Raw genomic sequence first — 20,538 nt, 5'->3', positions numbered from 1 at the left:
CCCCTCTCACTCTGCTCTGCAGCCCTGCTGGACTCTGTGATCTGTCAGAGTGAAGAGGGCTGGAAGGGCAGCTGCTGCTCAGCTCCTTGTATGGAAATAGTTGCTCACGGACAGATAAATGCAAAGACAAGGTGCCTGCATGGTGGGCAAGCCCTCCAAAAACTCAAGAGAGGACTGGACCAACAGTTCAACAGTTCTGTCTTTCAGGGCTGCTTACAAACTCCTAGCCTGCCAGAAGGTCTCTCCTCAAAAATTAGAGGGAAGTGTCTTTTTTTTTTTTTTTTTTTTTTTTTTTGAGACAGGGTCTTTCTCTGTCCTCCAGTTTGGAATGCAATGGCGTAATCACGGCTCATTGTAGCCTCAAACTCGTGGGCTCAAGCGACCCTCCCACCTTAGCCTTCCAAGTAGCTGGGACTACAGGTGCATGCCACCACGTTCAGCTTGTTTTTATTTTTTTTGTAGAGATGGAGTCTCATTATGTTGCCCAGGCTGGTCTCAAACTCTTGAGCTCAAGCGATCTGCCTGCCTCAGCTTCCCAAAATGCTGGGATTACAGGTGTGAGCCTACTGTGCCCAGCCTGGGGGTAGGTGTCTTAAAGAACATCCCATCCCTCAAGTACCCAGATAACTTCACAATATTTTAAATTCTTTTTCTCATTCCTTCTTCTTTTCTTCTTTCCCTCTCTCTTTCCTTCCCTCCCTGCTTCTTTCTGCAAGTATGTATTGAGTATCTGTTATGTGCATTGAGCTAGGTAACAGAGGGCCTTAAAAGATAAAGGAAGGCAGAGCGCGGTGGCTCACGCCTGTAATCCCAGCACTTCTGGAGGCCAAGGCGGGCGGATCACGAGGTCAGAAGATCGAGAACATCCTGGACAACACGGTGAAACCTCATCTCTACTAAAAATACAAAAAAAAAAAAATTAGCCGGGCGTGGTGGCGGGTGCCTGTAGTCCCAGCTACTCGGGAGGCTGAGGCAGGAGAATGGCGTGAACCCAGCAGGCGGAGCTTGCAGTGAGCAGAAATCGCACCACTGCACTCCAGCCTGGGCGACAGTGTGAGACTCTGTCTCAAAAAAAAAAAGATAAAAGAAATACCGACTTTGCCTTCAAGCAGTCCCCAGGCTGGGATGGGACATAAACACATATAAACAAGGCAGGACCCACATTCCAAAAGCATGGTAACTTGCTGTAAGTTTCAAGGAAGAGAGACTACTTCAACTGAGGTAGGGGAGGCAATCTAGAAAGGCATCACCTGCGAGATGAGGAGGCATTGTTCTGACCTCAGAGGTGGGCTGAGTTTGTACTCAGAGAAGGTCAAGGTCTTCCAGAAAGAGGCACTGATATGAGGCAAATGTGTCGATGTGGGGGTGTACATATAGGAGACAGAGGTAGCTGTTGGATGAGATCATGAGATTCATGTTTGCACTGACTATTAAATACCTTGACATAAGAAGTCAGTGGGGGCCAGGGGTAGTGGCTGACACCTGTAATCCCAGAACCTTGGGAGGCTGGGGCAGGAGGATCACTTGAGCCCAGGAGTTTGAGACCAGCTTGGGCAAAATAGCGAGACCACTGTCTCTACAAAAAACAAAAATAAAAAGTAGCCAGCCATGGTGGCGGGCACCTGTAGTCCCAGCTACTCCAGAGGCTGAGGTGGGAGGATGACTTGGGCCCAGCAGGTAGAGGCTGCAGTGAGCCATGATTGTGCCATGACACTCCAGCCTGACCAACAGAGGGAGACCCTATCTCAAAAATAAATAAATAAATAAAAGAATTAAAAGGTACTGTTTTCTTGGATCAAGCCTGGAGATTGCCAATTTATTTTTAACATCCCTTTTTTTATTAAAACACCAACTCTCAAGATTTTCTCTTCCACAGCTCACACACCCTACGAAGACCTGTATACATTTACATGGCCTAGCTGAAGCACACCCCTCAATTCATGTTCAGAACACATCCTGGGATGCGAGTGGGTAAAGATAGCATCATTATGGGGACAACCTGCCATTTGATCTAATCCACCTTTAAAAGGCAATCATTCTCAGACTTCTGGATTTAAGAATTATTGAGCAATATTTAGCAATACAGCTCACAACAGGTTGTGTAACATGTCGACATGTCTTGCCTCTGCAGCTAAAAGTGCCAAATGAAAAGCAGAATTCTAAATCGACTATGGTTATTCTCAACATCCAATGCAAACATTTAAGGCTGTCACTTGAATACTTTAACACTTACTCATTTTCTGAACTAATTGTTCCGGAATTTCTCTAATCCTTTTATTAAATTATTTCCATTTATAGCATCATTTATCCCCCACTAACCAACCACCAGCTGTTATCAGATTAAAGGCCACATGTGTGTTTGCGTGTCTGCCAGGGCTAATCCTGCCATTCCCACAGGCTCACACAGAACTACACTGGCTAAACCCCACCAGCTCTGCTGCACCTAAGAAAGCTCATAACTGGTTCCATTTTCAAAAAAAGCCTGGTTGACAGTAATTTATTTACAAATACTCAACTGTATCTCATGTTCCCCACTATCTTTTTCCCTATACACACACTGTATATACATAATCTCCAGATCACTTTCAACTTTGTAACCAGAATAATTTAGAGACTGCTCAAGTTTTTATTTAAAGAGCTTAAAAAAAATCCACTAACTGTCCATGCTCCTTCTTAACATATTTTGTGATGAATTGGATCAATCTAGAAAATTCTTACTGGTTGGGATAGATTGAATAATAGCCCCCCAAAAATTGTCAATGTCCTAATCCCCAGAACTTGTAAATAGGTTACATTACATGGCAGAGGAACTTTGCATGTGTGATTAAGTTAAAGACCTTGAGACAAGGACAGTATCCCGAATTACCTAGGTGGGCCTAATGTAATTGCAAGTCTTTATAAGAGGAGGCAGGAGGTCAGAGGGGAACAAGATGTTACACTGCTGGCTTTAAAGATTCAGGAAGGGGGCCATGAGCCAAGGAATGTGGGCAGCCTCAAGAAGATGGAGATAGCAAAGAAACAGAAGTGTCAGCCTGTTTTAGACTTCTAACCTCCAGAACTATAAGATAATAAACTTGTGTTGTTTTCAGCCATTGAAGTTACAGTAGTTTGTGACAGCAGCAAAGGGAACTAAAGGCTGGGTGCCTAGGGGCTCACGCCTGTAATCCCAGCACTTTTGGAGGCTGAGGCAAGCAAATCTCTTGAGGTCAGTAGTTTGAGACCAGCCTGGGCAACATAGTGAAACCCCATCTTCTTTCCCTCTCTCTTTCTGTCTCTTTCCTTCCCTCCCTGATTCTTTCCACGAGTATTTATTGAGCATCTGTTATGTGCATTGAGCTAGGTAATAGAGGGGAGAACTAGACATAAAGGAGTAATAAACAAATGAGTTATGCATATACTTAAAAATTGAGGGCATCAAAAGAAAACAACAATTCAGAAAAGAACAAACGTTAAAAAACTTTCACTTCTCTAATAGTAAAAAATTCAAGTTAAAAAAATACTAAAATAAGTTTTAACAGATTAAGTTGACAAACATGAAAAAGTGAAATAGTTTTCTGTGTTGGCCAGTGTTGGGATGAGGAGACAACCCCTGTGCTGCTAGTAGAAAAATGTATGATCTCCTTTGGTGAGGTAATTTGGAAATCTATCTCAAAAGCCTTAAAAATGTCTTTTGAATTCAAAATTTGTACCTGTAGGAATTTGTCTTTAATACATAATCAGAGATATATGGGAAGATCTACTAGGAAAAAGAAGAGCATTACCTTGATATCCAAAACATAGCATCTACAAATTAGTTCAGACCTTGTAGAAAGCAGCCTGGAGAGTTCTCAAAAAACTAAAACTAGAATTACCATTCGACCCAGCAATCCCATTACTAAATATCTACCTGAAGGAAAATAAATTATTCTACCAAAAACATACCTGCACTCATTTGTTTATCACAGCACTATCCGCAGTAGCAAGGACATGGAAACAACCCAGGTGCCCATCAATGGTGGATTGTATAAAGAAAACCTGGTGCATATATACCCTGTAATACTACACAGCCATTAAAAAAGAACAAAATCATGTCCTTTGCAGCAATATGGGTGCAACTGGAGGCCATTCTCCTAAGCAAATTAATACAGAAACAGAAAACCAAATAACATGTTTTTATTTTGAAGTGGGAGATTAACATTGGGTACATATGGACACAAAAATGTGAACAATAAACACTGGAGATTCCAAAAGCGGAGAGGGAGGGAGAGGGGGAAGAACTGAAAAGCTACCTATAGGGTACCATGTTCACTACCTGGGCAAGCAGATAATTAGAAGCCCAAACCTCAGCATCACACAATATGCCCATGTAGCAAACCTGCACATGTACCCCCAAAATCTAAAACAAAAATAAAAACAAATATATGGCATCCAATTAAATTAATATACAAGTCAACAAAAAGAATACTATACAGCCATTAAAATGGTGTAGAAGGATATTAATGGTTTGAAAGTTGTTCACAACATATTATGAAGTAAATAAACAGGTTACAAAATAATCCAACTTTTTTGAGAGAAAAAGTATATACAACTTAATTACATTGAACCTGAAATTATTAAACGCACCATTTTTATTCACTACTAAGAAATCAAAAAAAAATCTGCCAATTAAACCATAATGAGCCATAGATTTTAGGACACACTATGATTTCAGAGAAGTTAAAATATGTATTCTGGAATTGATAAATACAGCATATTATGTATGTCCCATTTTCCCTCCATTCTGAAATAAACTTCTTTTCCCATATTTTAATATCCAGAATTTAGGGATATTTTGTGTCTTACAATCAAAGCATATATTTAATGCAGTGTTTCTGCCGGGCACAGTGGCTCACGCCTATAATCCTAGCACTTTGGGAGGCCAAGGCCGGCAGATCACTTGAGGCCGGGAGTTTGAGACCAGCCTGGGCAACAGGGTGAAACCCTGTCTCTACTAAAAATACAAAAATTAGCTGGGTGTGGTGGCGTACACCTGTAGTCCCAGCTACTCGGGAGGCTGAGGCAGGAGAATCACTTGAGCCCAGGTGGCAGAGGTTGCAGTGAGCCGAGATCTCACCACTACACTCCAGCCTGGGTGACAGAGCAAGATTTCATCTCAAAAAATAAAAATAATAACAATAATAACGTAGTATTTCTTCCAAGACCCCCACCCCACCTATAACTCATCAGAATCAAGAAAATATTTTATATGCATTGTATTTGCATCAGAAAACAAGGAGGATATACACCAGAATGTTAATAGCTGGGTTTTTTTTTTTCCAAATGATAAGATTGCAGAGAATTATTATTTTCTTCCTTAACAACAACAACAAAAACCAGCGTTGCGAATTCCCAGTTTGGCCCCATGCTATGTAGAAGCTAGGAGGATCACTTGGGCTAAGGTGCCACAGAGTTCCCACTCACTGTCCTCCTGAGAACTGGAAACTCTCAGAGTGGAGAGTCAAAGGGGCAGAGAGCAACTTTTACCCACTCATGCATCACCCCCGGTATCTCAACTACCATAAAATACTGTGTCCAAAAAAGGCAACTCCTTGGTAACAGTACTTCACTCCCTTCCAGCACCCAACCACAACACCTAAGGGGATGGCAAATAGACTTCATTTTTAAGTGCTAGTTCTCATTGATTGGTAGTAGCCCCCTGGAGGACCTGCTGGAAGGGATTCTGAGGCCAAGTTGGAGTTCAGGAGGAAGGTATGCCTGATTGATTAGTCATGCCTAGCACTTAATCCAAGTGCTACATAATAGCTAGGCCTGAAAGAATTTTCCCAGCTTTATTCTTGCTCTCTTACCTTCAAGAAGACTACCTGTTTTTCCAACCATCAAAGGTGAAGAGATCCTAACCAGACTAAGGACCATAATTTAAGGGCCTGGATTGTTACTGTTAATGCTAAACAAAGCCCATTCTAGCAAAGACAAAATTCAGGTTTACAAACCAGCATTTCACAGTATGGCATTATATTTTAAAGCCAAATAACACATATATTACTGGCCTAGTAATTACACTCCTGTGATACACACCTCATGTATTTGCTTTCCAAGAGATAGGATCAAAAATGTTCATAGCAACCATTCACAGGAGAATGGAAAAATAAATTTGGTACACAGACACACACAAAGTTTATTCACTTTATTAGTTTCACAAAACCACACAGATGAATAATAAACATTTCAGTGAAAGAAGCAAGTGGCATAAAACCACATATATTGTACCTTTGTTTAAAAGATCAAAAACAAAACATAACTAAATTATATATTGTTTAGAAATATGTGACTGTGATAAAACTATTACTTTTTTTTTTTTTTTTGAGAAATAATCTTGCTCTGTCACCCAGGCTAGAGTGCAGTGGCATGATCTTGGCTCATTGCAACCTCTGCCTCCTGGGTTTAAGCGATTCTCTCACCTCAGCCTTCCGAGTAGCTGGGATTACAAGCACCTGCCATCATGCCTGGCTAATTTTCGTATTTTTGTAGAGACAGAGTTTCACCACGTTGGCCAGGCTACTCTTGAACTCCTGACTTCAGGTGATCCGCCTGCCTAGGTCTCCCAAAGTGCTGGGATTACAGACATGAGCCACCACACCCGGCCAAAACTATTATTTAAAAGGCAGTAGAATATACAACACAAAACTTAGGATAATTACCTTTGGAGCAGGCATGCGACAGGATAGAGAAGATGTAACATATTGGAATATTCTAGTTAAGTTGGTTTGGTGTTGATTTATTGCTATGCTTTATATAATATATGTTAGAATATATACAATACAATATATAATATATATGTTAGAATATATAATACACACTGTTTGAAAGAATTAATTTTCATTTAATGCAGTGCTCAACTAAAAATAAAATCTTTCTCCACATTTGTGTGGAAGAGTAGGAAAGCCTGTCTTGCAGTAACATGGACTAGAACAAGCCAGTTTTGTACAGTGACTTTTGTGGGTGACTCAGTCCCACCTCTGCAAACAATTTTCTCATCTATGGTGGCTGAGCCTCACCAGGAGCCTAAAATGCGTAAAACTTTCCTTTAATGCCTCTTTTGGCTGTCTCTGGTATAACCAAAGAAAGCACAGCTCCCTCATCTGTGCAGTGACAAGTTTGGGTAAAGCATTTTTTGAAAAAAAACTATCTCTTTTAGATTTTTTTTCAATCATTTTAAAGGTCATTTATACCATTTATCCCACTTTTATTACTATTGTAAAAATAATATATGATTTTATGTAGCATGTATCTGCAATGTACATGAAGGTGTTTTTATAGTTGTTACTTCAAATGAATGACAAATTATTTATAATAACAAAAATGTGGAAACAATCCAAATGGCCAGTCATCAGCAGGTAATAGAAGAACATGTAGCCCTTAAGTACTATGTCTCTGAAGAGTGTATAATAGCACAGAAGATGTCAAAATTATTAAATGAAAAAGCATAATAGCTTGTATAATGAGTATATTACAGCCAAATGAAACCTATGTTTTAAAACAAACCGAAAATAGATACCCAACATGTTAAGAGTGGTTATCGTTGTGTGATATCTTATCTTTCTAAATTTTCTAAAATGACAATGCCTTGCTTTTATAATGGAGTGCAAGCCCATTCAACTTTCACCTTCTTGAAGTGGAACTGATTGGCTAGATTGACTTTGGGGAATTGGAAGCAGCAAATGGAGATGTTCTTCACAAGGCCAGGCAGTAACTCACGGGCAGCGCCAGGATTAGTGTTGACAGTCCCTGTGTTTCTGGGTTGTGTTTTCACTCTGAATCCAGCTGGCTCCCTAACTGTACTCACCCCTCCCCTGACACATACACACACACACACACACACACACACACATTAATGAAATAAAACAAGCTCCCCCTGAAAAAGTCACCTCAGCCCCTTATATTCCTCGAGTGGTGGTGAGCCATATGCCCCAGTTCACACCCTTTTCCCTGAAGGTCTTATTGGGCAGGAAGACAAGAGAATGTGAATACTAATCAAGTTATCTCTGAGAAGCAGTGCCCTTTCCCAGGGTGGTCAGTGCAGCCAGCCAACCGCAAAGCCTAGGTTATCAGACTCAAACCACATAGATGTCAAGCAGGTCATCCCAACCTTGATCTCAGAAAATATTGACAATTTAATGTAATCACCATGTAGGTTTGTTTAAAATGAAGATTTATTACAAATTTAAAAGCTTGGTAGTCTAGTGTGGCCAAGGTTGTGAAGAAGCGGGAATGTAAATTTAATACAGCCTGTTTGGAGAGCCTATAAAACTGAAAACATCACATCCTATGGCCCAGCAATTCCTCTTCTAGTCCTGTGCCCTAGAGAACAATCGAACATATGTACAGGTAGACACGATCAAGGATTTTCATTTTTTTCATGAAAAATTAAAAACTACCAATTGTCTCTCAATAGGGGAATGGATAAATAAAACGTCATATATTTATAGGATGAAATATTTAAAATTAAGATTGGTGAGTCATATGGCATATCAATCTATATGGATAGCTCTATAAAGGAAATAGATCTTTGGAATTTAAAAGAAGTATCTATAGATTTATAGTTCCTGCAAGGATAGACATCAAAAATGTGTTGTTTAGGGAAAAGAGTGAGTTCTAAAATGACATCTGAAGTATGACACCATTTCTGTAAAAAAAAACAAAACACACAAACTACAGCCATCCATTTTGATAAGGGCAGATATATGTATGTAATAGCACAGGAACATTCTAGAAGGAAATACATTGAAATAATAGCAGCGGTAATATCTGAGGAAAGACAGAGGGGACTGGAATTGGGTGATACTCTGATTTTTCAAGGGTAAGTGGATTCCTGGGTTATTCATAATTATAAATATACAAATAGTTTATAATTTTTTAGGTCTCAGCAATTACTTTACCTGGTAATATATTTATAATAAAAAGAAAGCTAAAAATACAGAGCTTTCTGTCAGAAAATATTTCCCACAGCACCACACCCACCTTTCCACTCCCAGCACACCCTCTCAGCCAAGTTGGCCAGTGTTGGGAGAAAGTGCCCCCAAAGCCTTTGCTCACATTCGCCACCCTTCTAGGAGCCACAGCAAATCACACTGGTAACGACCCCTTGCAGAAAAATTAGCGCTCAGAAGTGCCATTTTGTTCAAAAAAGAGCACATGAATTTTATCCCTTCCTCTGATGATTTTTGAGAGCAAAGTATTGTAGAGTTCAGCACCAGCCAAACCAACATGAGAGAAGGCAACTCCCCACATTTCATACCTGTCAAAAACCACTGCGGAATAAGCCCGCTCAGCAAAGATGATATCTGCAGCCCAGAACTCCTTGGTGGCCTTCAGACCCCTTCCTTTGCCCTCAGCAGTGAAGACCTCCACGTTCTCCATTCTCCCTATTGTCATCTCAGAGTCTGTCAGGCCAGCGCGGCAGATATTTAACACTGAGCCAAATCTCTTGTCATTGCTATTTCATCACCTTCAGCATCCCAAAGAGCAAGACTATAAATGGACAAGCCACCTCCCCTTCCCTACTCGCTCTCAGCCACTGGGCCCTCACCTCCCCCTCTGCTACTTTTCCTGGAGGTGGGGATGGGACAGGCAAGAGAACAAGTGAACTGGAAAGGGTTTCATTCATCACCCAGCAAAGCCGACAGAACAGAAAATGACCATGGGTTAATATGGTTCTGGAATAGGGCCTGAAAAGTTTTGAGAGGTTCCATTGCAAGCAGAAGCTATCTGTATGTGCTAAGTTCTGAACTGCAACAATCCTGTTCAGCTTTAGTTGGAGTAGGGAACATTTGGTCAGGAGGGTATTTTTAGCAGCCAGATGCCTCTGTCAATCAAAAGCAGACAGCTGGAATGGTCCAAGAGAAACAAGGTGATATTTGCTGCTCTGGGACCCTTCAGCTGTCAGGCTTGCACTTTCTCAAGTGAGATGGGCCCCTCACCCCACCCCTTTCAGTCTCTCTCCCAAGGGTGGACTGTTGGCAGGAAGCAGCAGAAGCTAAACTGAGGGCTGGGCCTGGTGGCTCACGCCTGTAATCCCCACCTTGGGAGGCCAAGGCACATGGATCACCTGAGGTCAGGAGTTCAAGACCAGCCTGACCAACATGGTGAAACCCCATCTCTACCAAAAATACAAAAATTAGCTGGCCGTGGTGGCGGGCACCTGTAATCCCAGCTACTGAGGAGGCTGAGGCAGGAGAATTGCTTGAACCTGGGAGGCAGAGGTTGCAGTGAGCTGAGATTGCGCCATTGCACTCCAGCCTGGGCTACAGAGTGGGACTTCGTCTCAATAAAAAATAAATAAATAAATAAATAAATAAGAAGAAGCAGCTAAACTGAGCCCTTGCCATATACATAACAGTACTATTTAGGCTCCAAGGGGGCATTTTTCCTCTCCAGTATCACCTGGGGCTCCTACAGCACCCCTACTCCACAGCATGGAATTCCCTGTTATTACCACTGCTGGTGATGCTGGTATGCTGGAGGCAGGCTGGATACAGACAAGGCAGGCTTTAAAAATAGCAACCCCCATCTCTATCTTTCTATCAAATTTCCTTTAACATGTGTCCGCTGCCAGGAAAATACCAACGTGCTCTGTCCTTCTTCTTACTCAGGAATGAGGACACTGGAAAGACAAATCTAAAATCCCCATTGAACTAAATGCCACTGTTCTTGGCTATCAGACAGCTTTTACTGAGGTTTAAAAGAAAGACTTACAGATCTGGAGCTCTGGCTTGACTTCCACGTAAGATTTTTAGTTCCTGGGATGCATCTATTTCCCGGGGCGGGGGGCGGGGGGGGCAGTGGGTGGGGGCATTTCCTGGATTTTTCTGAGTGTACGGTTTCTGAGTCAGATGAATCTGAGTTTGAATTCTAAGCCTGCTACTACCACTTGAGATGGAATCTGTGAAACAAGGGTGATAATTTCTACCTTACTGGATTGTGAGAGTTAGATAATATGTGTAAAGGACATAACACAGCACTTAGCACTTCATAAAGTACTCATTACGTGATAGCTATTTTATTTTATTTACTCTGTCACATTATCCTCCCTAAACTATCACGATGTACCAGAAATTTTAACATGTCTTCAACCAATTGAATCTCCCAAAACACCTTCGACTCTTGGAAGCATGTTGAAAGTTCATTGTCTGATCATATATCCTGATTTTTAGGTAAGAATACATAGCCATGACAGCAAGAGAATATCTCTGCAGCTTCTGATGTACCCTGAAGAGCAAAAGAACTTAAGACATGTAAAGTTCGGTGCCTCAAAAAATAAACACTGCATGCTCCCAAGGGGAAAAACAATTCTACAAAACAGAGAGTTATAAAAAGAGAAAGAGGCTGGGCACGGTGGCTCACGCCTGTAATCCCAGCACTTTGGGAGGCTGAGGCAGGTGGATCACAAGGTCATGAGATCGAGACCATCCTGGCTAACACGGTGAAACCCCGTCTCTACTAAAAATAAAAAAATTAGCTGGGTGTGGTGGCAGGTGCCTGTGGTCCCAGCTACTCGGGAGGCTGAGGCAGGAGAATTGCGTGAACCAGGGAGGCAGAGCTTGCAGTGAGCCAAGATCGTGCCACTGCACTCCAGCTTGGGCGACAGAGCAAGACTCCGTCTCAAAAAGAAAAAAAAAGAGAAAGAAGGCCGGGCACAGTGGTTCATGCCTGTAATCCCAGCACTTTGGGAGGCCGAGGTGGGTGAATCACTTGAGCCCAGGGGTTTGAGACTAGCCTGGGCAACATGGTGAAACCCTGTCTCTACCAAAAATACAAAAAATAAACCAGGCGTGGTGGCACGTGCCTGTAGTCTCATCTACTCAGGAGGCTGAGGTGGGAGGACCACTTGAGCTCATGAGGCAGAGGTTGCAGGGAGCCATGATCATGCCAGTGTACTCCAGCCTGGGTGACAGAGCAAGATCTTGTCTCACAAAAAAAAGAGGGAAGGGAAGGGAAGGGGAGGGGAGGGGAGGGGAGGGGAGGGGTGACACAGCAAGCTCTCGTCTCAGAAAAAAAGAGGGAAGGGGAGGGGAAGGGAAGGGAGGGGAAGGGAGGGGAGGGGAGGGGAGGGGGAGGGGAGGGGGAGGGGAAGGGGAAGGGATTTTCAGGAAAGGAGAGGAGAGGAGAAGAAATATTAAAAAGGTTTTTTTACTGTAATCCCAGCACTCTGAGAGGCCAAGGCGGGCAGATCACGAGAGCAGGAGATTGAAACCATCTTGCCTAACATGGTGAAACCACGTCTCTACTAAAAATACAAAAATTAGCTGGGCATAGTGGCACACCCCTGTAGTCCCAGCTACTTGGGAGGCTGAGGCAGGAGAATCACTTGAACCCAGGAGGCGGAGGTTGCAGTGAGCCGAGATCATGCCACTGCACTCCAGCCTGGGTGACAGAGTGAGACTCCATCTCAAAAAAAAAAAAAAAAAAAAAAGGTTTTTTCAATCCAGGGTGACTCCCAATGAATACCCTGTATCCACACTGCCTGGCAACTCAGGGTCTTGCAACAATTTGTCTGCCCTCAGGGGCCAGGGGCTCAGCCTGGCTCAGATGAGCTTGTTCCCCAGACTCAGCACTCTTGGAGCAGGTTCAGCCCAAGCCATGGTCAAGGAAGAAATTTACCAGCCCCAAGACCATACAGAGAGAGGAAGCCCAGGGCTTTAATTATACCTGTGGGCCTCAATCTTGTCAGAACAATGGTTATTATATTATTAAAGGGTGGTAGACAGAATAACAGGCCCCAGAGATGTGCAGATTCTAATGCTTAGACCTGTAAATATGTTACCTTATATGGCAAAAGGGACTTTGTGAATGTGATCAAGTTAAGGATCTTGAGATGAGAAGATTATCCTAGATTATCCTGGTAGGACCAATGTAATCATGAGGATCCTTACAGGAGGAAGGCAGGAGGGGCAGGGTCAGAGGAGATGCGACAATGCAACCAAGAGGGTCAGAGTCAGAGAGATGTTTGAAGGGGCTATGTTGCTGACTTTAAAGATGGAAGAAGCAGCCATGAGCCAAGAAACTGGAAAAGGCAAGGGAACAGATTCTCACCCTAGAACCTCCAGAGGGAACACAGCCCTGCGGACCTTGATTTCAGCCATGTAAAGTCCATTTCTGGCTTCTGACCACCAGAACTGTAAGATAATAAATTTATGTTCTTTAAAGTCACTAAATTTTATTTTGTCACAGGAGCGATAGTAAATATAGTAAATATTTACTATATTAGTCTCATTATAGTAAATATTATGTAACATGCCTTTTGTTAAAGTGAAATTAATACATAATATAATTTATTCGTTCTCATACCTAAAAAAAAAAAAAGACTAGTTTAACCTAACAAAGGTGAAAGAAAATCAAAGTTAATTTGTAGTAATATCTATTTATTGTAAATTAAATGTGTAAATGTGCTCACTATGCATATGCTTGGGTACAACTATATTAGAAGATGAGATAAAATGGCTAGATGTTTGTACCTCTAAGTGGAATCACTATGATAGTGAGAACAAAAATGCAGATTGATTTTGAGGACACAAATACCATATTGTTGCCTGTGACCATAATTTTCTGAAATGGTGAACGACTCTTAGGGGAGTTCTAAACAAAATAAAGTATGATCTTTCTTTGGTTAATGAGAAGTTGCATTGCTGGAAAATTCAGCGTATATTAAAACTTTACAAAAACTACTTTATGATTACTTACAAAATGGATTTCCAGACTCAGACAATCATAAACCGGCTTTTTGCCTACCTGAAAAGCACATACAGATATTTGAGGTTGTGCAGGGCGGGCAGAGAGTCTTCATTGTACCAGGCTGTCCCCTGCTTCTCAGAGGATCTAGCATCTCTGGCCAGGATTAAGGACACAGAGGATGTTGACAGTAGTTCCCAGACTGTTGGTGGGGAAGGGGGCATAAGGCCCTCGTATGTCACATATCAACATAAATCCTGTGTAAAAGTTTTTTGCCCATCTGCCTTTGCTACAGCCCTTCCCAGTTTGTTTTTTTCCCCCCACTGAGATCCAACCCTTTTTTGATGACTTTGGTGCTGCCAAGAATATGCCTGTAGCATCCCACAATCACTGTGACAAACAAAAGTTCTTCCCACATTTCTAAAATGCTTCCTATGTAGTAGATTTGCCTCCATTGAGAACTACTGGTCTTTGTCTTGAGAGAAAGCATATCTATAGTTTTGAAAAGACTTCTTATTGATACAGGAGATAGAAAAATTATTTAGGCCGGGCACAGTGGCTCACACCTGTAAACCCAGCACTTTGGGAGGCCGAGGTGGGTGGATCACTTGAAGTCAGGAGTTCAAGACCAGCCTGGCCAACATGGTAAAACTCCGTCTTTACTAAAAATACAAAGATTAGCCAGGCGTGGTGGTGCATGCTTGTAATCCCAGCTACTTGGGAAGCTGAGGCATGAGAATCACTTGAACCCGGGAGGCGGAGGTTGCAGTGAGCCGAGATCATGCCACTGCACTCCAGCCTGGGCAACACAGCAAGACCGTCTCAAAAAAAAAAAAAAATTATTTAGGCAGAGAGTGAGGGCAAAAGAGTGCTCAGCAGAACTTCCCTTCTAACAAAAAGCAGCCCTAGAAATCATTTCCTTCTAACAAAGAACAGCCTGGAAGACCGAACTGCAAACATAGACAAGGGAGCTGGAAGCTTGCACAGGGGATGCCGGCAGCTGCGCCAATAGAAAAGGGCTACCTGGGGGCCAGCCATGTCCAACAAGGGGCTCTACCTTCCCTTTTTTTTAGCATGTGTACAGTAAAAAAGAAATGGGCCACAAAGAGAAGCTCAGGCAGAGCTCACCTGCATAATAAAAGGTTGGGGTGGGGGCTGTCAGAGATTCGAGCCCTGTGCAGATAACACACCTGGTCCTAACCCATTTTTCACATCCTATGTAGATCAGACATCACCTCCCCACTAGCTTGTCTATAAAACCCTCTTCATTTCAGCGTGGATGAGCAACCCATTTTTCTGGGACCCCTCTCTGTAGCAGAGAGCTATTCTCTTTATTTTGCCTGTAGAATTTCTGCTCTTAACCTCACTCTTTGTGTGTCCGCATTCTTAATCTCCATGGCTGTGAGACAACAAACCTCAGATGTCACCCCAGACAATGAGGCTGCTTTGTTATTGCGCTACTGGAGATGATTGGGCAGAGAAGAAAAGATTCAGGAAGCAGGCCGGGCACGGTGGCTCTCATGCCTGTAATCCTAGCACTTTGGGAGGCCAAAGCAGGTGGATCACCGGAGGTCAGAAGTTCCAGACCAGCCTGGCCAACATGGCGAAACCCTGTCTCTACTAAAAACACAAAAATTAGCTAGGCATGGTGGTGGGCACCTATAATGCCAGCTACTATGGAGACTGAGGCAGGAGAATAGCTTGAACCCGGGGTAGGGGACAGAGGTTGCCGTGAGCCGAGATCACACCACTTCGCTCCAGCCTGGACAAAAGAGCGAAACTCCATCTTGGAGAAAAAAAAAAAAGATTCAGGAAACACATGACAGCTGTTGTTGATGTCTTACATCTTGAAACACAGAAAAAGTAGATTCATTCTACATCTCCTAAGAGATCAATCTAGGGGCCAGGATGGACATAACTGTGTGACCATGTGATATAGTGGTTAGGATTGTAGACTTGAGCTTCACAGACCTTCACAGTCATGTTTCTGTAGATGAGCCCTTTTCCACTCCAGGAAGATGGCAATTTATCCATTGTTAGTGATTTTAGTAAGCATCAGGCTCCTTCTTTTTTTGTATCTGAATAAAGAAGAGTAGTGAGAAAGGGAGAAGAATGAAATAGCTCAAGCCAAAGAGCTCCTGGTCCAGGAAAGAGGCTGAGCTGGGAAATTTCAGACAAGCGGATGACAAAAATTACCACTATGGAACAGGATGTCCAGGCCATCGCTCTGTCTCTATTTCAGCTGAACTCCCCCCTCCCCAACACACACATACACACACAAGCCAAGAACATTCCTATGGATACCCAGCACTCCCTCACCCTAAAGAATGTGAGAGGCAATTGATGCAAGATTTATGAAGCAAGGGTCATGCTGGGTCCCTAATCGCACAGCTCAAAGGTAGAAGAAAGGGACATGATGAGGCCAGGAGTGGAGGCTGTTTTGGGAGAGTTATCAGTGTATCATCAAAAGGCTAAGCATGGCTTCAAGTATCCTCTTAATGTAAGAAGGAGCTCTACTTGTTAAATTGCATCGTGGGTAGGATCTTTTCCCAGATGCCACTTTGCAGCCCCCAAATCTTTAACTGTAGTCTGTGTTTGTATTATTGCTCTGAGCCTTTGAGCTAATAACCTCAGAGGCCTTGAGAGAGTGAGTACATTTCCCCTGTATGTTGCAATTCAGGGAATATGTACAAATAAGTGTGAAAGAGTGTAGATAGCAGTCAAATCCATGTGGTTTGTGATATGTCTTTAATCATTGGGACAGCTTGTGTATCTGTATTAATACTGTAGCTGTTAATCTATCATACCTGGAAGAGCTCCAGTCATATCCTTAAAGACCCACTGGCTGAGCCACACGCCTGCAATGATCACCATCTAGTGACAGATCAAAGGAGCTGCAAGATTTTACATCTGAAGACTACTTTAGTTAAAGGACAGCCCTTATCCCTGGATTTGACCTCCTTTGTACCCAGAGCTAAGGTTCGATTAGACCAAGGTAAAGGTTCCTTTACCTCCAAACTAAGAATGGTTTGTACCTTCTTTATTGGTTGGAAAAAAAATCAAAGGACTATTTTGGCCAGGTGCCGTGGCTCATGCCTATAATAGCAACACTTCGGGAGGACAAAGCAAAAGGATAGCTTGAGCCCAGGAGTTTGAGACCAGCCTGGGCAGCATAGTGAGACCTCATCTCTATAAAAAATAAACAAAATTATCCAGGCATGTTGATGCACGACTGTGGTCTCAGCTACTCGGGAGGCTGATGTAGAAAGATCACTTGAGCCCCAGAGGTCAACGCTGCAGTGAGCCGAAATTGTGCCACTGCCCTCAGCCTGGGTGACAGAGTGAGATCCTACCTCAAAAAAAAAAAAAAAAAAAAAAGAAAGAAAACTATTTTGTGACACATGAAAATTACATGAAATTCAGATTTCAATGACCGTAAATAAAAATGTATTAGAAAACAGCTGCACTCATTTTTTTTGCATATTTTCTATGGCTCCTTTCACACTGCAACAGCAGAGTTGGATATTTGCAACAGAGAACATATGGCCCACAAAGCTGAAAATATTTACTATCTGACCTTTTATACCAAATGTGTGCCAACCCATGCTTAGATTAATAATAGCTTAATACCTGGCAATGTTAAATAGGCTCGGAGTTGGGGAGAAGCTCACTGCTTTCAAGTACATTCACTGACTGATTGATTCATTCATTTCATACACTGTGTGAGGGACCTGATCAAGGAAGAAGTTCTTGTGCACACCTACCACTCACATTCCAGGGTGACAGGAACAGGTGCCCTCCTTGATTATCCACGATATCCTGCATAATTACATCCTTGACAAAACTTCACACTCTCTAGTCCATGTGTTCTTACTAAAACTGCATGCTTGCTTCCCTCTTTCTCCCTCTGGCTCCAAGAAATCCTTAGTTGTGCAATCCTTTCCTCCCAAGAATTCCTAAATTCATTCATCCTGCATGCATTTAACAGCCCGTGTATCAGGCACTGTGCCCACTGCCCCAGATATAAAGATGCGTAAGGCTGGGCACGGTGGCTCACACCTGTAATCCTACCATTTTGAGATGCCAAGGCAGGAGGATCACTTTAGTCCAGGAGTTCGAGACCAGCCTTGTCCACTAGGTGAGAGCCCCGTCTCTACAAAAAATACAAAAATTAGCTGCATGTGGTGGAGCACACCTGTAGTCCCAGCTACTCAGGAGGCTGAGGTGGGGGGATGACTTGAGCCCAGGAGGAGGCTGCAGTTAGCCATGATCATACCCCTGCACTCCAGCCTGGGTGACAGAGCAAGACCCTCTCTCAAAAAATAAAGTAAAATAGGCGCGGTGCCTCACGTCTGTAATCCCAGGACTTTGGGAGGCCGAGGCGGGCGGATCACAAGGTCAGGAGATCGAGACGATCCTGGCCAACATGGTGAAACCCTGTCTCTACTAAAAATACAAAAATTAACTGGGCATGGTGGCACGTGCCTGTAATCCCAGCTACTCAGGAGGCTGAGGCAGGATAATCACTTGAACCAGGAAGTCAGAGGTTGCAGTGAGCCGAGATCACGCCACTGAACTCCAGCGTGGCAACAGAGAGACACTCTGTCTCAAAAAATAATAAAATAAAATGAAATAAAATAAAATAAAGATGTATAAAATGTAGGCCCTGTCTTTAAGACATTGACCTTTAAAGGGGATTATGGAAGAGCATAATCCCTCTCTTGGTGGTGAGAGATAGGAGGCTAAGGGGAAGGGTATCCAGGGCTCTGAGGAACCAGGGAAAGCTTCGGAGAAGAGACAGACAAGAGAAGTAGGGAGGGTGACCAGAACCTCAGAACCAGAGGAGATCACTTCAGACCCAAGGACATGGCAGCATGTGCAGAGACATGAAGGCCAAGAAACAGCGTGACAGGTGCAACAACTACAACTGGGACGCTATTGCGGGAGCTACAGACGCATAAGTAGTATACTTCTCTTTACCATTCTGGCACCAGACTACTGCGTTTTATGTCCCAGTGTTTCATATACATTTGAAAGCTATTCTAACAGCAACATCTCTTCGAATGTGTGACATCGTTCTTTGCTTACGTTACCACAAGTTTCACGGCACCCTTTGAGGTGGATATTGTGGCCATTTTGAAGATGAAAAAAATGGAGGTTCAGAGAAGTAAGAAATATGTCTGAGGCCTCCTTGTGAAAAACATCTCCAAAGTATAACACCTGGAGAAACTCTGATCCACGTGCACAAGGAGACTGCACAAGAACATTAAAGCAGCCCCAACTGGAGGAGCAAAAATAGGAAACAAACTCAGTGTCTATCGAAAACGTGTAGGAGAAAGGGTAAGTAGTGGTGCATTCATACAATGGAATATTATTGAACTGTGAAAGTGAATGAGGCCCTCACATATCGGCATGAGTTAATATAAAAAAGGGCATGTAAAAAACATTGCAGATGAATAAACAGTATGTATAATAACACGTAAAGTTTTAAACCATGCAATGCAATATTTCATGTTACTTAGGGGTACATACATATGTAGTAAAATTATAAAGAAATACATGGAAATGAAAAATGCTGAATTTAGAATAGTATTTATTTCTGAGGGAAAGAGGAATTCATGAGGAAGTGGAGAAGAGGGCATTCCAGAAAGAGGGAGAAGCGTATACAGTACTGTGAGCTGAGTTTTGCAATAGTGTGGTATTTATAGGAATCAGTATAGGTTTAATGTTGCTGAATCACAAGTAATAGCAGGGTGGGGAGGTAAGGGCAGTGGAAAGATAATGAGATCAGGGAGGTGCACAGAAACCTCACAGTACTCAGTTTGACCTTTTCCAACAGACACTGGGGAGCCAGTAATGACTTTTAGATAGAACCCTTTGGCAGCAATACGGAGAGTAGACTGGAGCAGTTGAAGTCAGAGGGAGATCTTAGCACGTTTCTAGCAAGAGATGATGAGAATCTGAAATAAGGCAACGGCAATGTGACAGGAAAGTAGAGAATACCCAGAATAAACTCTTCCACAGTATACCAGGAGACGTGCCCATCAACAGGAAAATCAGTGGAGTCATGTCCAGCAGTGAAATGAACAAATTACAGCTGTCTTCAACAGCTTAGAAGAAATTCAAAATATTAAGTGAAACAAACAAGTCCCAGCATACTGCATAAAGGTGTAAATCTTATCAAGTTTAAAAACAATCTAAATGTGTTTTAGCCATGCCTATGTGTGACAATAGAGAAAGGAAATGATGAATACAAACCAGGTTAGTGATTTCTTTGGGAAACAGAGGATGAGATAATAAGATATATACATACATATATATTTGTGTGTATAATGTATATTATAGATGTACATACTGAAAGAGCAACAGGGAGAGAGAGAAAAAGGTCATTTATGGACCAGTGATGACAACGTATGATGACGAAGGATGGTGCTTAATCTACTCTGTGTATTTAGGGTATAATAAAGGAAAAAAAGATTATAACTGAGGCTTTATTGTAAAGATCATAAAATGTTTTGTTTTACTTATTTTCCTTTCCTTTGTCCTTTTCTTCCTCCATGCATGCTTGCTTGCACGTAGTCATTTCAGTAGAGGGTAGTCACTAGTAATTGATTAACTTCATATCCTAACCCCAGAGTGCAGGCAAGATTGATGAACTTGTTTTTCTTTTAAAGAACAATGGACCTGGCACGGTGGCTTACGTCTGTAATCCCAGCACTTTGGGAGGCCGAAGATAGTGGATCACTTGAGCCCAGAAGTTCAACATAGTGGTACATCCCCACCCCCTGCCCAATCTCTATAAAAAGTGAACAAAAATCACCTGGGCATGTGTGC

At 42.5% G+C, this 20,538-nt stretch overlaps 1 protein-coding gene across 2 annotated transcripts in view; it reads right to left on the bottom strand.

Annotated features, from left to right (window-relative positions):
* SMYD1 (SET and MYND domain containing 1) overlaps positions 1-9,579 on the bottom strand; it is a 45,668-nt gene extending 36,089 nt beyond the window's left edge. For both annotated transcript variants that reach the window (XM_055242479.2, XM_055242480.2), the window contains exon 1: positions 9,275-9,579. In XM_055242479.2, the coding sequence (XP_055098454.1) occupies positions 9,275-9,411 (137 nt within the window). In that variant the 5' untranslated portion in view covers positions 9,412-9,579. The remainder of the gene's footprint in view (positions 1-9,274) is intronic.
* Between the last annotated feature and the right edge of the window lie 10,959 nt (positions 9,580-20,538).

The sequence above is a fragment of the Symphalangus syndactylus genome, chromosome 14 (assembly GCF_028878055.3).
Source record: "Symphalangus syndactylus isolate Jambi chromosome 14, NHGRI_mSymSyn1-v2.1_pri, whole genome shotgun sequence".
Lineage (NCBI taxonomy): Eukaryota > Metazoa > Chordata > Mammalia > Primates > Hylobatidae > Symphalangus > Symphalangus syndactylus.
This window is presented reverse-complemented; position numbering and strand designations above follow the sequence as displayed.